Raw genomic sequence first — 25,345 nt, forward strand, 5'->3', positions numbered from 1 at the left:
CTCTTGCTGTTTTCAAAAGACGCAAATGAAGATGCAGCTGTTTGTCTGCATTGCAGACAACCATATCCATATCCATATCGATAGACAACCATATCCATGCTGGCACATAAAACCTAAGGATGTTCCATATTGAATCTAGATTGGTTATGTAACTATTTATAGTATAGTAAATATTTATATCTATTTTTTACTGAGGATTTGCACCATGTTTATTTGGACTTTATTTGGACTTTGACACATTATTTATTATTTCTTATTTTTATTTGTTCATTGTAAGTGGTGTTGTTTATAGTAACTAAAAATATATTATTTGGAAAAAGTCAAATTTGCTTCACTGTTCTATTATTTTGTAACATTTGTAACATACCGTATACCGCAAAACCGTCAAACCGTGGTATTGTTTTAGACGATTATCATGCCGTGAAAAATTCATACCGTTACAACCCTAGCTGCATCTCTATAAAGTGGTTTTCTTAATCAAGCAACTAATTAGGATCTTATTTCCAGTAGGGCTGGGCGATTTGGCAAAAAAAAAAATCTAGGTTTTTTATAAAGTTTGACCGATTCACGATTTCGATTTATTTATTTTTTTTATTTATTTATTTTTATTTATTTATTGTGTTACTAGTCTTCTTAAAACATTACAACAACATGACTGAAGTAACATTCTCATTAAAATTAACTTAAACCATCTGGTTAAGGAACATTGTATTTTTAATGGCCAAGTCATACAAAAATCGGTCAAGGTGTAAATAAATGTAAAACAAATTCACGAGTTAAATAGCGTTGCTGAAGATTTGAATAAGAAATATTTGTGTAAATATTCCCGTTGCAGGAATACAGAGGTATTTTTGCTAGTTTTTTGCTGAGCCTAGGAAAGATTGGCTGTCAGCTCGGCTTTGACTTTGTCTTCTGATTGAATGTCAGGTTGTAAAGCTGCTGCCTTTTCTTAAAAAGATACAGTGGAACCAAAGGACTGAACATGGAAACTGTAAAGCCTAATTTAACCCAATGCGGGAAGTTGTGGACGTATAGCAGGAGCAAATACAAGCACCAGATGTGTGTCTAATATAAAATAATATATTTAATCTATTTTTCTTTTTCCCCCTTTTAAATACCGATCATTTGATGCGCTTTGCTCCACGCTCTGTATTATGCTGCCTGATCTGTCTGGTTTTCAACTAGGTCCGCTAAATGACGTCATGGGGGCGGCTACTTTCATTTTCACTGCTGCAGGCCCTCACCTCTACTCATGTTCAAACCAAAAGATCGGTGCGGTTTTTCACATGGCAGGCTTTTACGTCCTTCATACATGTTGAGATCGAGTTTAGCGACCTGATGAGGGAATGTCTTGACAATCCACACAGACGTGCAACAAGTAACATCCTACATGACTTCACGCTTTAACAGACAGTTAAGCAGGTCGCACACCAGAAGCGCCGCAACACGGCGCGGACATGACAGTTTAAACTCACACACCAAACGCGCACATTCGCATGATATTTAACATGAAACTAATATGGCGCTCTGTGGCGCAGCTGAAATATGACCTGCGTCCTGAATCGTGGTGCTTTGTAGCGCGTCGCCGAGAGGCGCTTCTGGTGTGCTTCCTGCTTCATACAGAGTGAACCAAAGCGCATTGGTGCCATTATAATGTATTAAATATATATTTTTTTTAAATCGCGATTACTCGATTTGATTCAAAATTAAATCGTCTGAAAACGTAAATTCGAATTAATCGAAAAAATCTGAAAAATCGCCCGGCCCTAATTTCCAGCCTAGAACTTGGTAAAAATGTCTGAAATGGATCCACAAGAAAGCTTGCAGGTAGTAATGCTTTCTAAAAGTTTGAGCTCATTTCAAATGCTCCGGTTAAACCTGATGTTAACCCACACTCGTGGTTGGACACATAAGTGCACATGGTTATTTAATCGAGGTCTTCTCTCCTGCTGGCTTTCATTAGAGTCAGCTAGAAAAGGTCAATAGTGTGCTTATTGTTTTATGAAGCTTTAGTCCAAAGCCCTGAGGCTGCGGTAACAACATCGTTTCTGGAGTTTAATGGAGTGTTAGTGTGTGTTTTTGTGTTTTGATAGAAATTGAACTGGTGGATGTTGGTTTTGGACGAGGAGCCGGAGGGAATGTAATGAAGCTTGCAGACTCTTACCACTTTTTCCGAGGTTTTGGCAGATTTGTTGTTGACGATAAGATGGTTATGGGTTATTTATTGGGGATCAATCTGACTTTGCTCTTCCGTCATGATCAATGGTAGACTGTAAGGTGTGTGTGAGCTGTTGGAGCTTTCTAATAGAGCTGTTGGTGTCTCTTCATTAATCAATGTCCGAACTGCACGCAGGATCTATCACATATAGACTAATGAAATCGCCGCCTCTGCTGTTGTTCCTCGACTCGCCGCCTTTTAATTGGCATTTGGCTCATTTTCCTCAACGTTTAATCAGCTCTGGAAGGAAGTGAATGTAGAAGCGGTTTCTTCACCAGTCTGACTGCGTTCGGTGGCGGTGTGTGTACCTGGAGGACTGCCAGTCGGGTTTTTGGACGGCGTCTGAGCGTTGACGCAGACGTTCTGTCAGATGCTTTCTCTTCTTTTCTCTCCCGCTGTCTGAAACGGCAGCCTCAGCAATTGCGGTGTGTAGTCCACATATTTTGGATGACAGCTAGCATGCTAGAGTGTGTGATTGGCTAATTCACTAATATAGCTTTTCCCCTGCCAAATCATTAGAAACTGTACTTGAGAATGTCGTTTATTTTAGTCTCTTTTCAGGAACTGTGTAAGATGTGAGTGTTCAAGCTAGATTGTTGGGTTGTAGAGCGTTGTATTTGTAGTGTGTGTAGTGTATTTGTGCATTGCGGTCACCCTCAAACACCCTTATGAACTATACAATGACTAATAGGACACTGTAGCTCTATTTGCACAGCGCTGCTGCCCAATCAGGAACTGTGCTGGGGGGACAGGACAAGAAAAATTGACCCTAGCACCTTGAAAATGCTGCTCTTGCACACTCACACACACACACACACACATATATACATGCATGATGGGTGCTAAGAAAAAACAGACAGTTTCTAAATTTATTCATTCATTCATTTTCTTGTCGGCTTAGTCCCTTTATTTAATTGGGGTCGCCACAGCGGAATGAACCGCCAACTCATCCAGCAAGTTCTTACGCAGCGGATGCCCTTCCAGCCGCAACCCATCTCTGGGAAACATTCACACACACACTCATACACTACGGACAATTTAGCCTACCCAATTCACCTGTACCGCATGTCTTTGGACTGTGGGGGGAAACCTGGAGGAAACCCGCGCAGGGAGAACATGCAAACTCCACACAGAAACACCAACTGAGCCGTGGTTCGACCCAGCGGCCTTCTTGCTGTGAGGCGACAGCACTAACTACTGTGCCACTGCCTCGCCCAGTTTCTAAATTGCTAAAAGAATTAGTGACAGAAATACACTCATTCCTTCGTTTTCCTTTGGCTTGGTCTCTATTTCAGAGGTCGCCACAGCAGAATGAACTATCAACTATCCCAGCATATGTTTTACAAAGCGAATGCTATTGCAGTCGGATTCCAGTACTGAGAAACACCAATACACACTCAATTACACTCGTACACTACGGCCAGTTTAGTTATTCAATTCCACTGTAGTGCATGTGCTTGGACTGTGGGGGAAACCGGAGCACCCGGACGAAACCCACGCCAACACGGGGAGAACATTCAAACTCCACACAGAAATGCCTACTGACCCAGCCGGGACTCGAACCAGCGATCTTCTTGCGGTGAGGTGACAGTGCTAACCACTGAGCCACCGTGTCGCCCGAACTTAAAACCTTAACTTTACTAAAGTAAGTAGACAAATAAATGTTGCAGGATGACTACACTGTTTAATGAGGATGAAGTTTCCACATCAACCTTTTCTCAGACAAAACCCCATGATGCAGGTTCTGCCCGGGGACACAGAAAACAGTTGTGAGGTACAGGAGGTGGGAATTTCGTTGTCATGGCAACTCTCTAATGATGACTGACGCTTCAGATCAACCAATGGGAGCGTCCCGCTGGGAATGGCCCTTCTAAAGCACACACGACAGGTTGCCTCGGGCTTGTTTCTTTCCAAGAGAACACAAATTGACAGCGCTGACGCGGACCTCCACGCCGCCTCCTGAGGGGCCCTCAGCTGTCGGGCCCCGGGGACCGCTCGCAGATACAGCCAGACTCCAAAACCCAACGATGACGTAACGGAGTGTAACTACATCACCTACACATCAGTGTTTGTTAGAGAGTGTGGAGAACACTGTTGTGCATAAAGAGACTTGATCTTTGAGTTCGTCATATTAGCTTTGGAATTATAAAAAGATTATTAATAATAGTTATATAAATATTTTTTATAATAGATAGATTTACAGTAATAAAAATATATTGATTAAAATAAATAATGCAAAAAAGTTAGAACCAACTGAAGCGTCAGCCAATCAGATTGCTGTATGCAAATACAGCAGCTCAGACAGTTCTCTATTGCTGACTAATTTCATTGGCTGACGCTGCTATGACAATTGCAGCGGCCCCAAATTCAGACACGCCCTCTGTCAAGCGTTGACGCTGAAGCCCCGTGTGAATTTGGCGTAACTGCCTCCTTTCATGTTCATTGAAAATATGAAACACACCCTCTCTTTTGCTGAATATCAGTTTTAATAATCAATAATGGCCATTCAATATATTAACAATCAGTCAATATACAGAATGTGCTTGCATTAACTTATCTTTGCGTTCAGCCAAATCACGGTACCTGAGAACGAGTAATAGATTCAAAAGACCAAAATCGGGGAATTTATCATTAAATATAGACAACAAGATGAATTAAACATCACGTTTAACAAATATAGTGAGATTAGATCAAAGAGTAGATCTTTGATGAACAGTCCGACAAGCTCAGCTCTCATCTGGGTATATATGCTGCAGTGCATGCCAGAGTGTGTGTGTGTGTGGTCACATGATGTATGTTTTCGGTGGTTTGGTATATACGGAGTGTTGCTCAGAAATGCTGGGTGAAACACTAGTGTGGACGCGGCTCGTTTTCATTCTTAAACGCTGTTTTAAAACTGAAACGTACTAGTGTAAACGGAGCCTCATACAATTTGATTGGACCCGGAAGCTGCTTCGCATGACGTCACAATTAACAAGCGGACAGCCATTTCTAGAATGCTTAATTAATGCCAATTTCACTAAACGTCATTCATTCATTTATTTTCTTGTCGGCTTAGTCCCTTTATTAATTTGGGGTCGCCACAGCGGAATGAACCTCCAACTTATCCAGCACATTTTTACACAGCGGATGCCCTTCCAGCCGCAACCCATCACTGGGAAAACTAAATGTCATTCCTCTTTTAAAAATGTGCATGTTAACACACTACAGTCAAGTACCATTGATTATGAATGGTAGAGCTGTCAACCTACACTAGTCTCACGGTTCGGTTCGGTTACGATTATCATGCCACCGATTCGGTTCAATCCGATATTTCGGTGCATCACGGTGCATTGACGGTGCTTTCCATACACAGTTTTATATTTTCTTCACAGCAGCATTTCTTGTATTAAAATGTATGAATATATTTATATACTATTTGTAATACAATTTTGTCATTTAATACAAACAGTCAGATATATAAACTGTACCTTTAAACAAAACGAGCATTAAGCAAATAATATAAACAAATATAAACATCCAGCTCAATTTCTGATCCTTGTCTAGTTTTCTTACACCTCTTTGATTGGTCACACCCTCAAAAAAAAAAACGGTTGCGATTGGCTCTTGCGTGCTGCGTTCTTCACAGATGAGTGACACTGATAAGCGGCAGGCGGCAGCGGCGATCTCACAGCTGATGTATGATAGACATCGTGGAGAAAACTGCAGACATGCGCTCGTTTCTGTATGCAAAAGTAACGCTGTAAAACAGCCGAGAAGAGAAGAAAAGCCACGCCAGCAGGTCAAATGGGCCACTGTGTGTGTGTGTGTGTGTGTGTGTGTGTGTGAGAGAGAGAGAGAGAAATGGAGTAGGCTACTTTCATTCTCTCGATCTCAGTGAAATAGGGGCTTTTGTTGTATATGTCAGTGAAAGACTGATCCAGCAAACACACACAGTGAAATTGTGCACAGTTTATGAGTTTTAAGTAGTTAGAGTGTTGTAAATACTCGCGATCGCCTCCCTCGCGACAGAGCGCATATGAGGTAAATGACGTCAGTAATAACCGGTTATGATTATTACTGAACCGATATCGAATTGTCCGCGTCTGCATCGCAGTGCACCGAAGAAACAATTAATTTTGACACCCCTAATGAATGGGTTAATTGAATGTTTTTAAATATTAATTTAGTGTTTGATTAATTGTGTGTTTTCTGTTGCAGTATTTTTACTTGACTTGAACTATTCTCAGCATTCAGTCTTATTATTATTTGGTAATCTAGTACCATGGGATATCTTAAAGCACCATAGCTCTTTTTTTAAGCGATTGCTGTATTTCTCTAATTGCTCTAGCTTGCAAACAAGTCGCTAGGCCCTCAAATCTGCGGAGAAGCAAATGCGAACGTTCTAAACCCACTTTGTAAATAGCCATTAAATGATTTTCTCTCGGCATGAGGGTTTTGGTATTCTCAGCGCTCGCTGGAACAAATCAAGGGATTAGATGCAAAGTTCTTCTCGCAGGAATAAAACCAATATTTGAGCAGACGTAGGTGAGACTTCAAAGGCTTTCTTGTGTGCCCACCCAAGGAGAAAAAGATAGAGAGAGAGAGAGAGAGAGAATGAAAGGGAAACACTCCAGCAGCTTTACCCACTAATACCTGCATGTTGTTTCCCCTCAGGCGAGCCGTGCGCCCTCAGCTCGTTTCAACAGGTTGAATTCCCAAACGCAAGGTTAAATACTCTCCCAAATAATCCACCGCCTTGCCAATCGCTCCTTTGGAAGTTTGAGATCCAGTCTGTCGAAAGCACACCATCACGTAATGATGCATATGAGCTGACGCTGTATGTTTGTATATTCATCATATGTTGCTGCATTCAGAATTAGCACAAGTAGCATTTGATACAAACACGCATGTCCTCCCCCTCCAATGTAAATAAAGCGATCGTGTGCCTTCATTGTATATGACTATGGTGAATGCAGAGGCCTTAAATCAGGGGTCACCAAACTTGTTTCTGGAGGTCCGGTGTCCTGCAGATTTTAGCTCCAACCCTAATCAAACACACCTGAAGAAGCTAATCAAGGTCTTGCTAGGTATACTTGAAACATCCAGGCAGGTGTGTTAAGGCAAGTTGGAGCTAAACCCTGCAGGGACACCGGCCCTCCCGGACTGAGATTGGTGATCCCTGCTTTAAATTATAACGTAAATATTGTTCGGTTTCTCGCACCGACTTGTTCGGTTTCTTGCATCGTATGACCAATGCTTTCTGTACGGGCATTTTTTTTCGCACAGTCTATGCGTGCATCATCTGCATAACGGTCCTCAGAGCGGGCTTTACCAAAGTGAAGATGTGCTGTCCTTGAACGACATCCCGGCCACGAGTGCACCTTCCGAGAGAGCATTCAGAGATGTTCAGTACTGAAACCCTAATCAGTCAGTGACATTTTTTTTTCCTAAATAAAAATTATAAATAATTTGAAAAAAAATTTGATTTTGCAATTAAATCACAAAAGTAATTTTCGTTCATTTCATTAATCATTAATGATTTCTAATTTAGAGATGGCAATTATGATTGTATTTATATATGCCTATTTTCTTTTGTAAGAGAGTCCTTGAAATCGACATTTCGACATATGTTTAGTTAAATTGTTACGTTAAACAGTTATTTAATTTCGCAGTGGCCACCGACTTTGTTCTTTTGTTTATAATTTTAATGAACAGATTTCTTTTTTGTTGAAGGAAAAATGTTGCATTTGTATTTTACTTTAAAATAACACATAAGCTGTGTTGAAACGCATTTGTTTTACTTTTGCAACACATTTTCCATGTTGACTGATACATGTTAAAAGAATCTTGACAGGAAGAATAAAACAAAACAAAAAAATCAGCTTTATCTGTTCTCTCTCTCTTTTGGTAGTACACAATTTAAATGTGAGCTTTAGGAAACCAGACCTAAGTTTAGTGGGAACGGTCAGGTTGGATAAAAAATTATTCTAAGAGGGCATTGGGTGATAAAAGACTGAATATACAGTTGGAGCGGTCGGGTGCGGAATAAAACCTCACGGGAGCGAGACTAAAATAAAACCGTCCCATGCAGACCTCTACTTCACAGCACATGTTTCCAGCACATAGTAAAAGATCTGATATGTTGTTTTTCTAATTTCTAAAATCCTCAGCCAAAGTCTGTCGTCACAGTTGGTCAGTATTATTGTTATTCTGTTATTATTGTTGCCTCCAGAACTGTCTTGAACATCTGTCTGTGCTCCTAAAGAACGTCTCACGCCTCTTAAAGCATCGCGTTGCATTTCGTCTTTGTCTTCTGAGGCGCAACTCATTTATTAAAGAATAAAAAAGGACACAGAGGCTTCTACGAACATACTGAACTACATTTCTCTATCTGATATTTGGCGCCAGTTTAACAGGAAGTGACCATATTGTTCTTTTTGACTCATAGGATGAAAACCTTATTTGCAAACGTTTTATTCGATGTTTCAGTTTATCGCATATGTGGGCGATATGGCGAATATATCAAATCACATTTCTTTTTAAAGGAAAGTCACGATTTTATCACTGTTTTTCAAATGATTTGTTGTTTTATTAATATCAAATGGATAATAGTAAATGATTAGGGATATAATCAGGGTAAATATTGACCAAGCAAATTTTGGGGTAATTTATTGCTTAATGACAAGCAGTAGCATCATGGCCGCCACTAGGGGTGGCAAAAGTTAGAACGATTGTAAGGGCCCACGCCATTTTGGGGCCCCCAGAGTTACTATTGCGGGGCGCGATCACACCCCCCCCACCCCCCATCTTGTGGCCTTTAAGACCCACACATTTCCTTTCAGTTTCGACACAGCAACCAAATATGTTTATATGTGTTTATATGTTTATATGTGTATGGTTTTGGCATGATTAGGCTTAAAATCATGCACATGTCGCTTTCCTCAGGTGTGTGCTCCCGGGAAAAAAAATGCGAAGCATCATTAGCTGTTAATGTTGAACCAACAAGGCTTTAAAACAAATGAAAACTAACTTTTGTCATTATGAGTTAGTGCATTGACTTTAACCTCACCATTAAGTTAGTATTGGATCTAAATTCATACAATAGATCAGTGTTTCTCAACCACATTACTGGAGGACCACCAGATCTGCACATTTCCATGTCTCCTTAACCAAACACACCTGAATCAGATCATCAGCTCATTAGCAGAGACTGAAACACCTGTAATGGGTGTGACAGACAAAGGGGTGCACATGCAGTGTTGATGGTCCTCCGGGAACGTGGTTGAGAAACACTGCGATAGCTGATATTGAGGCAGAGGCACCAGTATTCCAGTGGGTAAATTGAGCATGATGCTGCAATATTCCTTCAAAAGCAGATCATGGAGACATTTAAAGTGTTGTCGCTCAAAAATTGCATTTCGCTCAACCTTGCGTGCAAGTCTATTCTGCATCTTTGGATGTCAACATAGCTAGAGTGTTCTCAGGAGCCACATGTGTTTTTTTTTTGTGTGATGCAAAGAAATGCCATAAGTCTCTGTGACCTTTTTTAAATGAATGTTAATTCTACCTTTGAATCAAGACTTGTATTGTCCTCCTCCACGATGCCCTCCGTCTCCCCGAGGACAGGCGAGAGATTAATTGATTCCAGAACTATTATTTGTCATCATTACCCTCCATTTCCTGTTGCCATTGCGCCTTTGTCTCCAGATGAGTGTGGAATTACTGCTTGAGAGGGCTGTTTTGCTGTGCGTTTTTTTGTATGGGGCTGTTTTGTAGGGAGCTAATGGCGTGTAGAATCAATTTCTGCTTGGCCCCGATCCCTCGCTGGAAAGCTGGATGAAAGTTTTGCAAGACCCCTCTCGCCACGTTCATTTAGGGCTCGGGATGTGTTTTGGAATTCGTCTCTGCTTGAAAAACAAAAGTTCTAGGGGCCGCGGAGAAGACGGAATCCAATTTATGGATTTTAGACGGACTGTTTGTCTGCAGACTTGTGGTGGATGCATTCGCTTCAGACCGCAGGTTTGAACTGAAGGTGAAAGTGCTTTTCAGATCGACCAGCATGGCTAGATTAGCATGCTGTGGTCCAGAATGATATAAACCGTCGTCTCTCCACTGCCAGAGTTCATGGAGTCTTCTAGAAATAAAGTTGGTTGAACTTCAGGGAGCGTATCGGGGCGTCAGATTTCACACTGTTGAGCCTCCGCCACGTTTGCTTATAACAGTAAGGCTTTATTATTGTAATTTGATTAATGGCAAAGTCTTTGTTGGAGGCTCCTTCAATAGCGCCATTGTGTCAATGGAGCAGAAGTGACTTCCCCCTCCTGCTGCTTCCCCAAAACCGTCGCTCGTTGGAGGGGAAAATAATTTGACAGGCCCAAACCTCCCCCCCCCTTCTCCAGCTCCTCCGAGGACTCCCATAATGCCCCCCATGGGCCCTGCTGCTTGTTCTCACTGGTGTGAGTGATGAAAGAGTGAGGAGCAAAGAATCAGACCCTCATTGTGCTTCTGTAATCAATTACCGTACAGCAAATGCTCTTGCTAGAACTGCGCCGCCATAACCTCTGAGATCAGCTGCAGTAAATATGGGCTTGTAAACCAAACGGGTTGTTTGTAGTCGCAGAGCTGTTTGGTTGTCTTAAAGGAGTAGTTCACCCAAAAATGATTATTTTTTTCCTCTTATGTGTTTACACTTGAGATTCTTCTGTTGAACGCACGCACACAAAAAAAATCTTATATAAAAATATATAGAAATACTTGTATAAAATCGATATATATATATATATATATATATATATATATATATATATATATATAATATACAGATATAAATATATATAGACTTGTATATAATTTATTTATATATATATATATATATATATATATATATATATATATATATATATATATATATATATACATACACATACACGTGCTGACATAAAATTTATATAGACATAATATAAATATATATAATATAAATATAAATAATATAATTATTAATATAAATATAAATAAATATCATGCAGTGTTCACACCAGACGCGGAACGCGCTATTAGTGTGTAAATAATCGTGTGAACATTTGAGGTTACTCGCTTCATTCGCGCGTCAAACCCCGCTTCATTCGCGCGTCAAATTCACTTCAGAACAGACGCAGATTCGCGTGATGGGCAGGGCTTCTGTCTGCCCGAAGACTCTAGGTTCATAGCTAAATAGAATTATTCATAGAAGCCAGTAGACCTACACATAAAATTATTATCGATGTTTGTTTTTACCATACCTTTATTCTACATCTACAGAATCGTGAGAAAATCGTGATCTTTATTTTAAGCAAAAAAATCGCGATTCTCATTTTAGCCAGAATCCTGCAGCTCTAATTCAGAATGGATTTTAAAGTATTATTACTGGTCTATAAATCACTAAATGACCTAGGAGCTCAATACATTGCAGAAATGCTCGCTGAATAAAAACCTAGATCGCTCAGATCTTTAGGATCATATAAACCAGAAACTCCCAAGAGTTCAGTCAAAGCAGAGTGAATCAGCTTTCAGCTACTAACAGCGCCCCCCGCTGCTGGAATCAGCTTCCAGAAATGATCAGATGTGCTCCAACATTATGCCGAGTTCAGACTGCAGGATTTTCAAAGTAGTCGTGTCACAGATGTTTTCACACTGCTTGACTATCTGGGCTTGCGTTTCGTCGCTGCTTTGTTTACACTGCAAGATGGATCGGCGACAGGGACTTTCACATTGCATGACTTTACTATAGGAAGAGTCGCCGACAACTTCGTCCAAACTACATCTCACAGCCAAAAACACGTAGTATATCTTTTGCTATTAACTACACAATGAGAAAGAAGCCTTTAATGGGGTAGAAAATGTACATATTTGCTCACCTGGGTTTAAAGGGAATTAGCCATTTCTCCACAACATTGATAATAAACTGATTTCTTTCTGTATGAAACGTCAAACAGACACGGTTGCTCCTGAGTCCTGTCAAACCTCCACTAGTTTTTCCTCCATTTCATGGGTCCAAATAAACCAAAAATGAGCGCTTTTAACTTCTCCCCCAGCCTCCTGCTGGCCTGCATGTACACACACACAAGTGAATGCCGCTCTCTCATTGGCTGTAGGCGATCGCTGATGTTATTTTCAGTCAGAACTCAATTCACACGGCATGATTTGAATCGCCGACAGCTCCAGATATTCAGCATGCCAAATATCTCACAGGCATCGGCGACTCATCGGCGATTCTCTCAGATCGCGTCTTTGATCTTTCATACTGTGTGATTGTCACTCACGTGCACGAGCAGCGATTTGCCTGTGATTTCAGGCATTTGTCGGCGATTTCTCAAAACTTGTCGGCGAGCCAAAATCGGGGCTAAAATCATGCAGTCTGAACTAGGCATAAGGCACATTCACATCACGACTGAACACACATCAGTTTAGCTGTGCCTTTACTGATTGAGCACTTTAAACTTTGACTTTTGACTTTATTATTCTTTTATATCCTGTTTACATTTTTATCTGTTTTTAATCATTTCTATTATTTGTTTTTATGTTCTTATACTCGTCTATTTTTATTCCTGTTTATGTAAAGCACTTTGAATTGCCACTGTGTATGAAATGCATTTGAGACGAAAAAAAGAATAATGATCAATATATATGGAAGCTGGTTCACAGTTCAGGCCTGACAATTTCAGATGATTATAAATTAGATTTTATTTATTTGCTTTTAAATGAATGCAAATTGACATAAGATAAACGCTGTCCATGTCAGAAAATGATGGATATAATAAGGCTTCAGTGCCTGAGGTGGAATTTTTTTATTTTTATTAAGACTTTCATATGTGCCTATTGTCATAAGACTCTCATATATTATTGCATGTAGCATAAATATAATAAAGCACAGTGTAGAGTAATACGTAGAGTTATCAAATTAGCTGGCTCAGTTGGAACTTGACAGCATTGGTGGCGTCTGTAGCTTGCTTAAAAAACAAATGGTGTCCTTTTCTGATATAAACAAGCACCATTTGCTCGCCTGAGGTTGGAGAATGAGCTTAATATGTGGCTGATGTTTGCTTGTTTTCAGCAAATAAATAAACGTGTCCAAATAAATAATCAGAAATGGAACTGAAGCCCATGAATTATCCATGAGCTAATTGAATTAGCTGATTGGGGCGACACTTGAGTTCAATCAATAGATTGTCCCTGATTGCGATTGCATTGGGTTCTTGGTGTAACCAATAGGTGTGGAAATGCATTGTGGGATATGTGCCCTCTGGGATGCTCAATTTCCATGTTTTATGGACTCCTAAGGGAGGAACCCCACTCCACCCAGATGAGCCCCAGTTTTATTGCCGTAATGCGGCCCACCTGTCATCCACACGGCTCTTATGGAGATGGATGATGTGTGGTGTTTTCGGTGAATCTACAGTCACAGCGTGAGGTAAAGCATCCTAACATGCTAATGCCCCACAGAAAGGGATTGTGGGGGAAAATAAACGACCACTACGTGTGAAGACGTGATGAGCAGCTATTAATAACCTGTTGAGTGCTAATGCTGTTTATTTCTGCTCTAACTTTGCTTTCAGCATTGTAACCCTGCCAGTGCTTCTGATGCATGGAAGTGTTTGTTCGCTGAGCAAATTCTGATTTATCTGAAGCGTTTGAAAGCGTCAGGTTGAAATGAAAAGAGCCGTTGCCTTTGGAAGATGAAAAGACAAAGGAAAAACACGGATGAAAGCGCAAACTCTCTAATTCTGATTCCAGTTGGCTTGGAGAGAATGCAATATTGAAGGCTGGAGATGCTGTAGAAGCTGCTGAAGGACAGTTGTGTGTGTGTGTGTGTGTGTGTGTGTGTGTGTGTGTGTGTGTGTGTGTGTGTGTGTGTGTGTGTGTGTGTGTGTGTGTGTGTGTGTGTGTGTGTGTGTGTGTGTGTGTGTGTGTGTGTGTGTGTGTGTGTGTGTGTGTGTGTGTGTGTGTGTGTGTGTGTGTGTGTGTGTGTGTGTGTGTGTGCGTGTGTGTGTGAGCAGAGCTGCTGGAATATAAACTACGGTTACTTGTTCTTCAGCGAATGAACGACGGTCTGTAGAGAGACTCAATCCGCCAGTGCTCTTACTGTTGTCGGTGTAAACGCCCACTTGAAGATTGTAATGTTTTTGTTTATGCAATGTGACGGCTGTCTACTGATAAAATCAGTTTGAGTTGCATTTTAATAGAATACGTGAGCTGTTTAGGGATTATTTCTGGATCTTGTTTACACCCGTTTACTTTATGAATCTTTTAAGCTGTCTGATTGTGAAAAGGACTGGTGTAAATGCTCTCTGAAACACATTCAAGATGTATGTAAATCAGATCGATGAAGCTGGATAAGACCAGATAATATGGTCAGATAAAATCACTAAAACCACAGAGGACATTTTGGGATGATTCATTTAGTTTTTTTTGTTTTTATAATCAGGGGCGGATTTAACTAATAAGCAAGTTAAGCTGCCGCTTAGGGCCCCGGGAAATCTGAGGACCCTCAACTAAATACCTAGAAGACTAAATGATGCCTATAAATTATATATAACAGTGAGGGTCCCCCACATTAAGTCATGGACCAGTCCAGCAGTCAAATCAGTAAAGCCTTTGTTTTAAAAACAAAATGATTCTTTTATTGTTTTTAGTTGTGAATTCATCTTAAGAAAACAAATCTTTTCAAACGTTTTACATCATGCTTTACGTGTTATTATATTTTGCATTAAGATAAAATGCAGAAAATTAGATTATAATTATAATAACAATAGTAAAATTTTAGTACAAAAGGTGCATTTTAGAATTTTTGGGCCCCTTGGCTGGAATTGCTCCAAAATCTGTAAATCAGCCCCTGTTTCTATTCTTTATGATGAAATTAGAATGTTAAAGTATTATCAAAAAAGAAACTTTGCTGTTTGAAATTGAACCGCACCAAGAGCGAAGAGCAACAATGTAACAATTTTAATCCGAACAGAACAATTCAGAACAACTGAATCGATTCACAGGTGTGAAAGCACCCTAAAGCCTGGCTTTTACGCATGACGAATGTGACGTCATCGCAGTTTGCGGAGGTTCGCTTTGGGTGCGCGCGGCATGATTTCGGCTGGCGGTGCTTTGGGCATTTTTTGAGACTCGAGGGAACAGTGCATGCAGCGCCGCAACTGATTTTAATTGAATATGAACCACTTTGAAGAGATTTTGTCTGAAACTGTACGACTGTACACACATCTTATGACCCGTGATCAGAGAGATAACCAGATGATCGATAATTCTTGGCTAGAAATTGCAACAGCCGTGGGAAAGGATTTATAGGTTTTATACTAATGTAATTTGTTTAATTTAGAATTTAAAACTGTTTAATAGTTACAAAACTATAATGAAGTCACAGAAGTATTTCTTTGATAACTGGGAGGGAATATTTAAACTTATCGGTTTACAATATGCTGATGGCCTGTTCCTCTGGGCTTTAATGGTGATAATGATCTGTAATGTTGGACCATCACTGCCTTTTTAGCATAAGAAGAGGATAGAAACTAGCCAGACAGTAATGTATGAATTGTGGAGCGGGCTAAATCTAAAAAAACATCTATATTTGTTGGTAAGTGTGCTTTTTTTTTTTTTTTTTTTGCGATAATAAAACATATATTTGTAGAGTAACTCATGTTCTGTTGTCATTAATTACAAATACAGAACATGTTTTTCCACCAGTAACACTGATTTATGTATTTGTGGAGCGGGCGACATCTAAAAAAAAAGAATCTTTTTCTAAAAAAAAAAAAAATCTTTTTTTATTTTTTGCTTTTAATCTTGCCATATTAAAAATATATTTGTAGAGCATCTCATGTTCTCTTGTGATTAATATTATAACAATCTTTAAATGGTAAAACTTTCCGAGATATGAACAAAAGCAAGTGATTTGATACAAAAAAAATATTCAATGGTAATAAAAATGCTGATAATCATTAAAATAATGTATAAAAACAATAAAAAAATCAATAGTTTAAAAATATTGAACGATTTTATGATATGACGTAGTTCTGGAAACTTCCTACTTCTCTGTTTATCCGTCTGACTTCACGGTGGGTTTCTTTTGACCGCCCCCTGTCGTTTTAAAGAATATCACAACGGCGAACGTGGCAAGTATAAAAGCCTCGGCCGTTTAGCGAGGTGCGCGCAGTTAGCGGAGGTGTGCGACGCAGCACCAGGCGAAAATACAGTATAATTCCAGCTTTAGGCTTGAAACTCCAGGGCTGAAAGGGAGTCCCACTCTGGCCCCGCTTAACCACGCCCCTTTTTACATTAGTTTGCTGTGAGGGAACAATGAGCAAAAAGAAAGCCCCGCCCCTACTTAATATTCAGTTCATAAGTACATCAACATACTTAATAATGTAGATAAAAGTATCTGCAACTTCCAGTTCACGCAGACTTTATTTTTAATAATATAATCATTATTACAGACTTTACTGCTAATTATTAATATACGATTTTTCTACTGTCCTTAAAGACCGGATGTTCAAATATCTTCTTAAACTCTGCTCCTCCACCATCTGTTGGTCCGTTAAGCGCCGCTCGTGTGCATTCCCACAATGCAAGTTTCTCAATCTGAGGCCTGTCATGCTCCATTAGATGAAGAAAGAGAATCGTATGTGACACTTTAACCGATTTCCCTTGATTTTGTTATTGCGCCTCCGCCACTTTCCCCTCCTCAGCCGTTCTAGGCCACTTCTGCTCCTCTTTCAGTCTTTGTATGTGTCAGTATATCTCTCTTCCCCTCTCATTCACTACTGTGCTATTTCCCTGGAGAGCCCTTGCCCCTGTTTTGAGAGGTCTCGCTGACTGAGGCGCTTTTGAAGTGGGTTTTTCCTCAAAGTGCGCAGACTAAGGCTAACAGCTTATACTTATCAACCCAACAGGCTCATTTTCTGGCTGTCTCGGGGCTTCTGGGTCAAGGATGCATCACTGCTGCCCTCCAACAGCAATTCTGGACTCCATCCGATTACTCGCATCCAGCCCGGGACAAACATCCAAAGCCACAAACAGGGGCACGTTTGGCCACGTTACTCCAAATGTTTCCCAGCTGGCTGCTCTACAATTAGTTTGCGACTGCGGGTTTCCTCTGCATTTGCATGGGGCCTTTTTTTAGATTTGTAGAGGAAACAAGTACACAAGTTTGCATGTCAGGAGATCTGAGCGCTTTTTAGCTCTTCTTATTTCTATTCATTTTTAAATGTTAAAATCGGCTTGTTTTGCAGCTTGATGTTGGAAATGGATGTATTCTGATTATATTCTTCTACTTTTTCTGTACAGTCATGGACATTTGTTAGTTGAGCGAGTTGTTTGATCGTTTTCTGGCTTTTATTATTCCTGTAGTCATTTCTCACAAGCGACTGAATCAGAAGAATAAAACAATCATCATAAAAGCGAGCGCACGTCCACATTGCAGCATAAGGTCAATAAAGCAAGAGTTGTTTCTTTAGTAAAGTTCGTTTTAATCTAATACCTTTTTCTTTTTCAACTTTTCTTTGCTCTTTCTTCTTTTTTATTTCTTTTCTTACTCTTTTTCTTTCCCCCCACTCTTTTTCTTATCCATTTCTTTATTTTTCTTCTCTTTTTTCTTTTTTACTTTTTATTCAGTTTTTTTTCGATTTCTTTCTTTCTGTCTTGCTTTGTCTCGTTCTTTCTTTCTTTGCTTCTCTTTCATCTTTCTTTCTTTCTTTGCTTCTCTTTCATCTTTCTTTCTTTCTTTGCTTCTCTTTCATCTTTCTTTTTTCTTTGCTTCTCTTATCATCTTTTATTCCATTGCTTTTATTTTTTCTTGTTTTTCTTTCTTTTCTTTCTTTCTAATTCTTTTTTCTCTTCTCTTTCTTTCTTTCTTTTTTTTCTTTGCTTGTCTTATCTTTCATTCCTTTGCTTTTCTTTATTCTTTCTTTCTTGTTTCTTTTTTCTTTTTCTTTTCTTTTCTTTTCTCTTTCTTTGCTTTTATCTTTTTCTTACTTTCCTTTGCTTCTCTTTCTTCTGTCTTTTTTCTTTGCTTCTCTTATCATCTTTCATTCCTTTTTTTCTTTCTTTCTTTCTTTCTTTCTTTCTTTCTTTCTTTGCTTCTCTTATCTTTTTCTTTCTTTCTTTCTTTCTTTCTTTCTTTGCTTCTATTATCTTTTTCTTTCTTTCTTTCTTTCTTTGCTTCTCTTATCTTTTTCTTTCTTTCTTTCTTTCTTTCTTTGCTTCTATTATCTTTTTCTTTCTTTCTTTCTTTCTTTGCTTCTATTATCTTTTTCTTTCTTTCTTTGCTTCTCTTATCTTTTTCTTTCTTTCCTTTGCTTCTCTCTGTCTTTCTTTCTTTCTTTCTTTTTCTCTCTTTCTTATTGTCTTTCTCTTTCTCTTTCTTTCTTTTCTGTAAAAAAATATGTAAATTAAAAGTTTTTTTGTATTTTGTGATTTTTGTTTTGTGGCATTTTTTCATTTATTTCAATTCGGTTCATTTTGTTACGTCTATCGCACTTTTACCATGTAGATTGTATCAAAGCAGCCTAACTTGGATAAAGAAAACATGGCCGTAACAAAACAAAACAAATGATGTTTAACAGAGCAAGGAAATGTTCACAGTATGTCTGATAATATTTTTTCTTCTGGAGAAAGTCTTATTTGTTTAATTTAGCTAGAATAAAATCAGTTTTTATTTTTTTAAAAAGCATTTTAAGGTCAATATTATCAGCCCCTTTAAGCTATATATTTTCCTGATAGTCTACAGAACAAACCATCGTTATACAATAACTTGCCTAATTACCCTAACCTGCCTAGTTAACCTAATTAACTCGATTAAGCCTTTAAATGTCACTTTAAGCTGTATAGAAGTGTCTTGAAGAATACTAGTCTAATATTATTTACGGTCATCATGGCAAAGATAAAATACATCAGGTATTAGAAATGAGTTATTAAAACTATTATGATTAGAAATGTGCTGAAGAAATCTCACTGTTAAACAGAAATTAGGGTAAAAAATAAACGGGGGCGAATAATTCAGGGGGGGCTAATAATTTTGACTTTAACTGTATACTTGTAATACAATATATCAACTACTAAAATATAGTTAAAAGTTGCTTTAAGTTGAGTTTTCTACCTCAAAAGTTGACAGAGCAAGGGTCAAACTCCTGTAATGTGTTTCAGAACTGTAAGTTAGCAGTCTGCAAGTCACTATAGTGTATATATTATTTTTACAATGCAGAGTGAATGCCTTTAGTTATCCATCTTTAGTCTTGCTTAACGTTGAAAATTGAGCCAATAAAGGAATTATGTGCAGCTATTAAAGTAGCTAATCTGCGAGTGGTTTTATGGCATTAATGTCTTTTTTGCATCTGTTTCTCAGGTAGCCTACTTATGAAAGCATATTTTTGGTACCAAATTAGCTTGCATGACAGGCAAGCAGCAAACACATTAGCTTCTGTCTCAGATTGTTATATATGCTGCGCCTTGTGTCGAACACAAGAAGCTTGTCATTTCCTACGTAATTAAAGTACGAAGCAGCTCACTTGCGCAAAGTCTTGCCGTAATTGTTTTCGCACAACACCACTGGTGCAGATAATTGGCCATTAGTGCTGTCTGAACAATGCGGGTTGGTGGCTGAATGCGGTTCTGTTTTTTAATTATACGTCACTGTAAGCGTTAAGCAATTATGTTGGTTTAGAACTTTTTTCCCAGCTGTATTTTTTTGCATAGCAGAAAGGTGAGCGACTCAACCTATGAATGTTCAGAATCAAAATCACTTAGCCAACAAAAGAACATGACAAAAAAAGCTGTAATCTCGCATTTCTGAGAGGGTGAGTTCAGATTTGATGCTGGTTTATTGTTGTGTGCAAATGTGGTGCTTTAAAATCCATCTTTTACATTAAACGTCTAGGGCTCTATTTTGATGGTCCATTTGCAGGGTGCAAACGCTTTCAGGGCGTGTCAGAACGCATTTTTGCTAATTTAAGGATGGGAAAATCCACTTTGCACTGTGGCACATGGTCTAAAAGGGTCGAGTTTATTTTCTTAATGAGTTATAGGTGTGTTTTGAGAATAAACCAATCAGAGTCTCATCTCCCATTCCCTTTAAGAGCCAGCTGCGTCACACCATAAGCGCATTCGCTATTTACAGGACGTAAAGTAAGTCTAAGTGGAAAAAATGAGCATTTCACTAGCAAACAGTTCACAGTTTTTTAACAGAAAACTGTTAAACAGAGCATCTACTGCGTGAAAATGAGAGATAATGGATCTACTTTTTACTTTCGCTCTTGGATAGGGAAACCTTTACACACAGACATCAATTAGTCTATAAATAAATTATTTTGTTTGTTAAGTGCAAATGTTCGTTTCAAAACTATTTCTAAATTTAGTTTTAATTTCCAGCAAACGAATAAATGAATAATAATAACAAAATGTGCTCAAAAACCTGAGTTATATCCTAAAACACATGCTGTGCTCTATATGGTCTAAAACCTGACAGGTGGACAAATCTAAGCTAGTTTTTAATAAAACAAATATAAATATGGATATAATAAATAATACTGCTAATAATAATAACATTATCCAAAAGCAAATTGTTATGAATGAACTGAAAAAGCCTCCCGAGATGAAGAAGACATAAAAGCAGTGATTTTTCATCTTTATGTAGGCTAGAAAATAATATGTTTTGTAATATTTTAATCCTTTATATTTATATCCTATATCTATTCTTATTATATACTATATATAATATATAAATTTAAATAATATATATAAATTTTTTCATATGTAAAGATATTTGCCTATTGCTCTCTTGTGTGTATTAAGCAGTGTGTAAGCGAGGTGCAACTCTGCGCTGGAGTTTAGACCGGGTTAGTTTTGGTCTAATGAGAAATCTATTATAGTTTCTCAAAATAGCAACGCGCCAGCGGTCCGCCTCAGAACGCCTTCCTTTTTAGAGCAGAACACCTATGGGCGCACAAATGAGCGCTAATGCATTTGCTATTTAAACAGCGTAGCGCAACGCCTCAAAACCACTCTTGCGCCAAGCTGAAACTACCAAAAGACTATTGCGCCGCGCCTTGCGCCACACTGCGCCGGGTGTATGATAGGGCCCCTAATAGTCTAACGATCGCAGTGTGATCGTTTCCTCTTTAGATATAACGGCCTATATCAGAGGTATTGATGGTAAATACCACTGATCTGTTTAGAAACTTTGCCATGTGAAGTGAACTGCATCAAGAACAAAAATAAACATTGCAACAATCTGAATCCCTGTTTCAGAGCAAAACAGTCCATCTACAGGCGTAAACGCATCCCTAACTCATTCATCTCTCTTTTTCCCCAGGCTCTGCCATCCGTGGCTTCACCCCGTTCAGATTCTCTGTTGAACCTGTGGATGTTCTGGCGGTCCGCGGTCTTCCCGCTGTGTTAAACTGCTCAGCCATCAGCGACGCTCCAGTACGGGTGGAGTGGAAGAAAGACGGGACGTTCCTGAACCTGGTGGCGGATGACCGCAGACGGCAGCTAGCAGACGGCTCTCTGCTCATCAGTACGGTGGTCCACTCCAAACACAATAAGCCTGATGAGGGGGTGTACCAGTGCGTGGCCACCATCGACAATCTGGGCACCATCAGCAGCCGCACCGCACGACTCACAGTAGCAGGTAGGAAAAGTCACCAGCATTTCATATTCAGTGCTTAAAAAACACGTCTTAAAGCTGTGCAATGTTGTGGCATCGTGGAGGATGTGACAGTGTGAGGACCTCAAAGATCAACTTTAATGGCTGATCAAAATAATGCATTTGAAAATAATCTGTGCAATAGCCTAGCGGTTAACACGCTGACATATGATGCAGTAGCACTTCAGAGCCTCCCGAGTTTGAATCCCAGCTCGAGGACATTTCCTGTCTCTATCCCCCCTCTCTCTCTCCCACTTCACTTTCTTTCTGAAATACTGTCCTATCCACTTAATAAAGGCAAAAATGCCAAAAATAAATCTAAAAGAAAGAAAAAACGTTAAATGATAGTGGAGATGAGCAATGCAAAAATCATTTTTCATTTGCCACTTTTTATCAGAGTGTAAAATATGATTGTTGTGTAGGCTTGCATGCATTAATAAATAATCAAATATTAAATACCTTAGACTATATTATGCTCCATATGCTTCTAAATACTAATATTTACTTATTCATTCATTTATTTATTAATTTACTTAATTATAATTTCATTATTATTATTATTATTTATTTTATTTTTATTCTTATTATATAGAAGAATATGGGCCATCTAAATATAATATTAATTGCAATTAATCATATTTAAAATAAAAGTTTGTTTTGACAATTTAAGTGTGTGTGTTGTGTATATTTATTATGTGTATATATAAATGCGCACATGCATGCATAAATTTGAGAAAATGTTTCTTCACATAAATTATTTTATATATATATATATATATATATATATATATATATATATATATATATATATATATATATATATATATATATATATATATATATATATATATACAGGGCTCGAAATTAACTTTTTTACTTGGTAGCACCGGTGCTCCCAACTTCAAATATTTAGGAGCACCAGAAAAAATTAAGGAGCACCAGAAAAATAATTGAGCACCGCTGCAAATTGTATTTTAAAAGGAATTAATTGTATTTTAAAACAACATCAATTAGGACTAACAAAAAACAGAAACAACTATCTAACTAATGCTGAGATGACATTTATATTTGTGTGCAATAATTCCAAAATGAATGTCTAATAATTATAAAATATTAATGACGATCTCTCATTATTCTGCTATTAAGCACAACAGAAACACATGTGATCATCTTAACTTACCTAAAAGAGAAAAAGTTTATTCTCATTAACATCTGACCTTTTTTAAAAATGGTTATGCGCCTTTTATGCAGTGTATGTACATTCTTCTGCTTTCAACTGTATTTGTCAAATTCTGAAAGTTTGTTTATTCTCAAACAGCACAAATGGCAGGATGGATGCTCTTTTTTTTAATCATACTGAATGGATTTGTGTGTCAGCACATTGGGAGTGAATGAGTTCTGGGATCAGTTTTCCGTGCTCTTGGTTTTTCTCTCCTGGACGCAGGTCAGCATGCTGCAGTCAACCTTCACACTATGCTATGAATCTAACAGCAGGATTAGTGTGTGTTTGAACAGCAGGCTTCGATTTAAGCCTGGCCTTCACAGTTTGCTCTGACTGGAGCCTCCGTTTCCTTTTAAACACATCCAGCAGAGTTTCCCACTATCTGCTAGTTTAAACGTAGTTCTGCTGAGGAAATCCAACTGGAAGAGGCTGAATTAATGTGATGTGGTTGTGTGGCGTCCCAGAAGATGATTTTACAGTTCAGAAGTTGCTCTTTTGAGAACTATTTAAGCTTCAGCTTTCCCTCCGATGTTTCGTTTGGAGTAGGGATGCGCAATATTAGAAAAAAGTCACATTGCAATAGTTTGTTCTTAAACAGCGGGGAAAATAAATATTGAACATGTGATGCTTTTTCCTGAGAGTAATATTTCTAAAGCAGCTGTTGACAGGGAATTGAAGCAGATTCAAGGCAAAAACTAGAAGAGAAATAAAATAAAACACAACAAATAAATCTGAAATATGAATTCTGTGTTTTACAATAGACTGACAGGAGAAAGCTGAACTACTGAAATTTATTTAATACTTTATTTATTTAAAATAATATTTTTTGTGATAAAGACGCCTCTCATATGGAGAATGAATTCTCATGCATTGAGTGTCAAAATCTGGATGCTTTTGTGAGTATCAAATCTGAGCTTTATTCTGTATTCTCTATTGGATTCGGATCAGGTGATTGGCTGGGCCATTCCACAGCTTGATCTTCTTTCTCTGAATACAGGGTTCAACGCTATGATTTTTTCTACTGGTCCGATTGGGCAAGTGGTTCAGATTTTTATTTGCCCTGCCAAAATTTTCACTGCCCCCACCAAAAAAAAGGGAGAAGTTATTAGCTTAATGTGCAGGTATTTTATTGCGGTTTGAAATTATTTAACAATAGGTGGCTGACTTGTCAAACTGACGACAAACTATGCATAACATCACTTCATTTTTATTTTGTCGTGTTGTTTCCACGTAAATGTCTACTTCCAAGACGTTAGAAACAGACATTTTCTTTTAGCCTTATAATTTGATGTTGTCTCCATGTTGCTGTTTCTACACTGTACTGGTTACCAGGTTACAAAAAAAAATAGCATGATCAAATCAATCAGATAAGAGGAACCGGAAAGCAATATGGTGTTTACGACATCACAGGGAAGGTAGTGTTTAAAGACTTAAAAGCACAATGCAAACAATTGACAAATTAAATGTTAGTGACAAGGCAGCACCGTCCCAATCGGGCCAGTAATGATCCAGTCTACTGTCCCAAGTGTCTCTCACACTGGCCCGGGGCCACCGGGCAGTCCTTATTGTTGAGCCCTGGAAAGCATCTGAGAGTCTCCTTGGCTGTGTTTTGATCATCGTCTTGCTGAAATGGTTTCATCTAGAGGTCTGCATCCAAAAACACATCAGTTACTGACCTCTCACACGCTTTATTCAGAAATGTATTCCTGTGCCGATAGAAATCTGGTCGGGTCCCGTGGCACAAGAAAGAAAGAAATGTCTCCTCTATTGTAATCTGTGATATGACTATTACTGATGTCCACATTGTGATGTCGATGTGAAAAGCATATGTAGTGCAGCATAGAGGTTCTACTAGAATAGAAACACCACACGAGACAGTAGTTGCAGTAAAGTAAGAGCACAGAGCTGCAGTTGTAGATGGTGTAGTCTCAGTCAATAATTCAATAAGGAATAATAAAGTTGTTGAGATTTTGCTTTTTAAGAGTTCTCCTTTCCTTTTTATTTCAGTCTGTTTCTGTCAGAGCCAAATAGAAATTTTAATGATTTTTCTTTTGAGTTTTTTGGGGGGTAAATGGTGTTTGCTCGGGCTCTCTTTGTGCTGTGTGTGAATCTAATTTACAGGCTATAAGCTTGATATGATTGTGCGGTGTGTGTGTGTGTGTGTGTGTGTGTATTGATCTGTACTGTAGTGTAATGTATTGATCTGTGCATGTGTTGGCAGTTCTGGAGCAGCAGGTTCTGCAGA

The 25,345-nt window shown here is 38.5% G+C and overlaps 1 protein-coding gene across 15 annotated transcripts in view; it reads left to right on the top strand.

Moving 5' to 3' along the window:
* Window positions 1-25,345, top strand: part of neo1b (neogenin 1b) — a 248,121-nt gene that overhangs the window by 72,835 nt on the left and 149,941 nt on the right. For all 15 annotated transcript variants that reach the window (XM_017354197.4, XM_009297706.4, XM_073942502.1 and 12 more), the window contains exon 2: window positions 21,546-21,863. In XM_017354197.4, coding sequence (XP_017209686.1) covers window positions 21,546-21,863 — 318 coding nt within the window. The remainder of the gene's footprint in view (window positions 1-21,545; window positions 21,864-25,345) is intronic.

This window comes from Danio rerio, chromosome 25, assembly GCF_049306965.1.
Source record: "Danio rerio strain Tuebingen ecotype United States chromosome 25, GRCz12tu, whole genome shotgun sequence".
In the NCBI taxonomy this organism is placed as follows: Eukaryota; Metazoa; Chordata; class Actinopteri; order Cypriniformes; family Danionidae; genus Danio; species Danio rerio.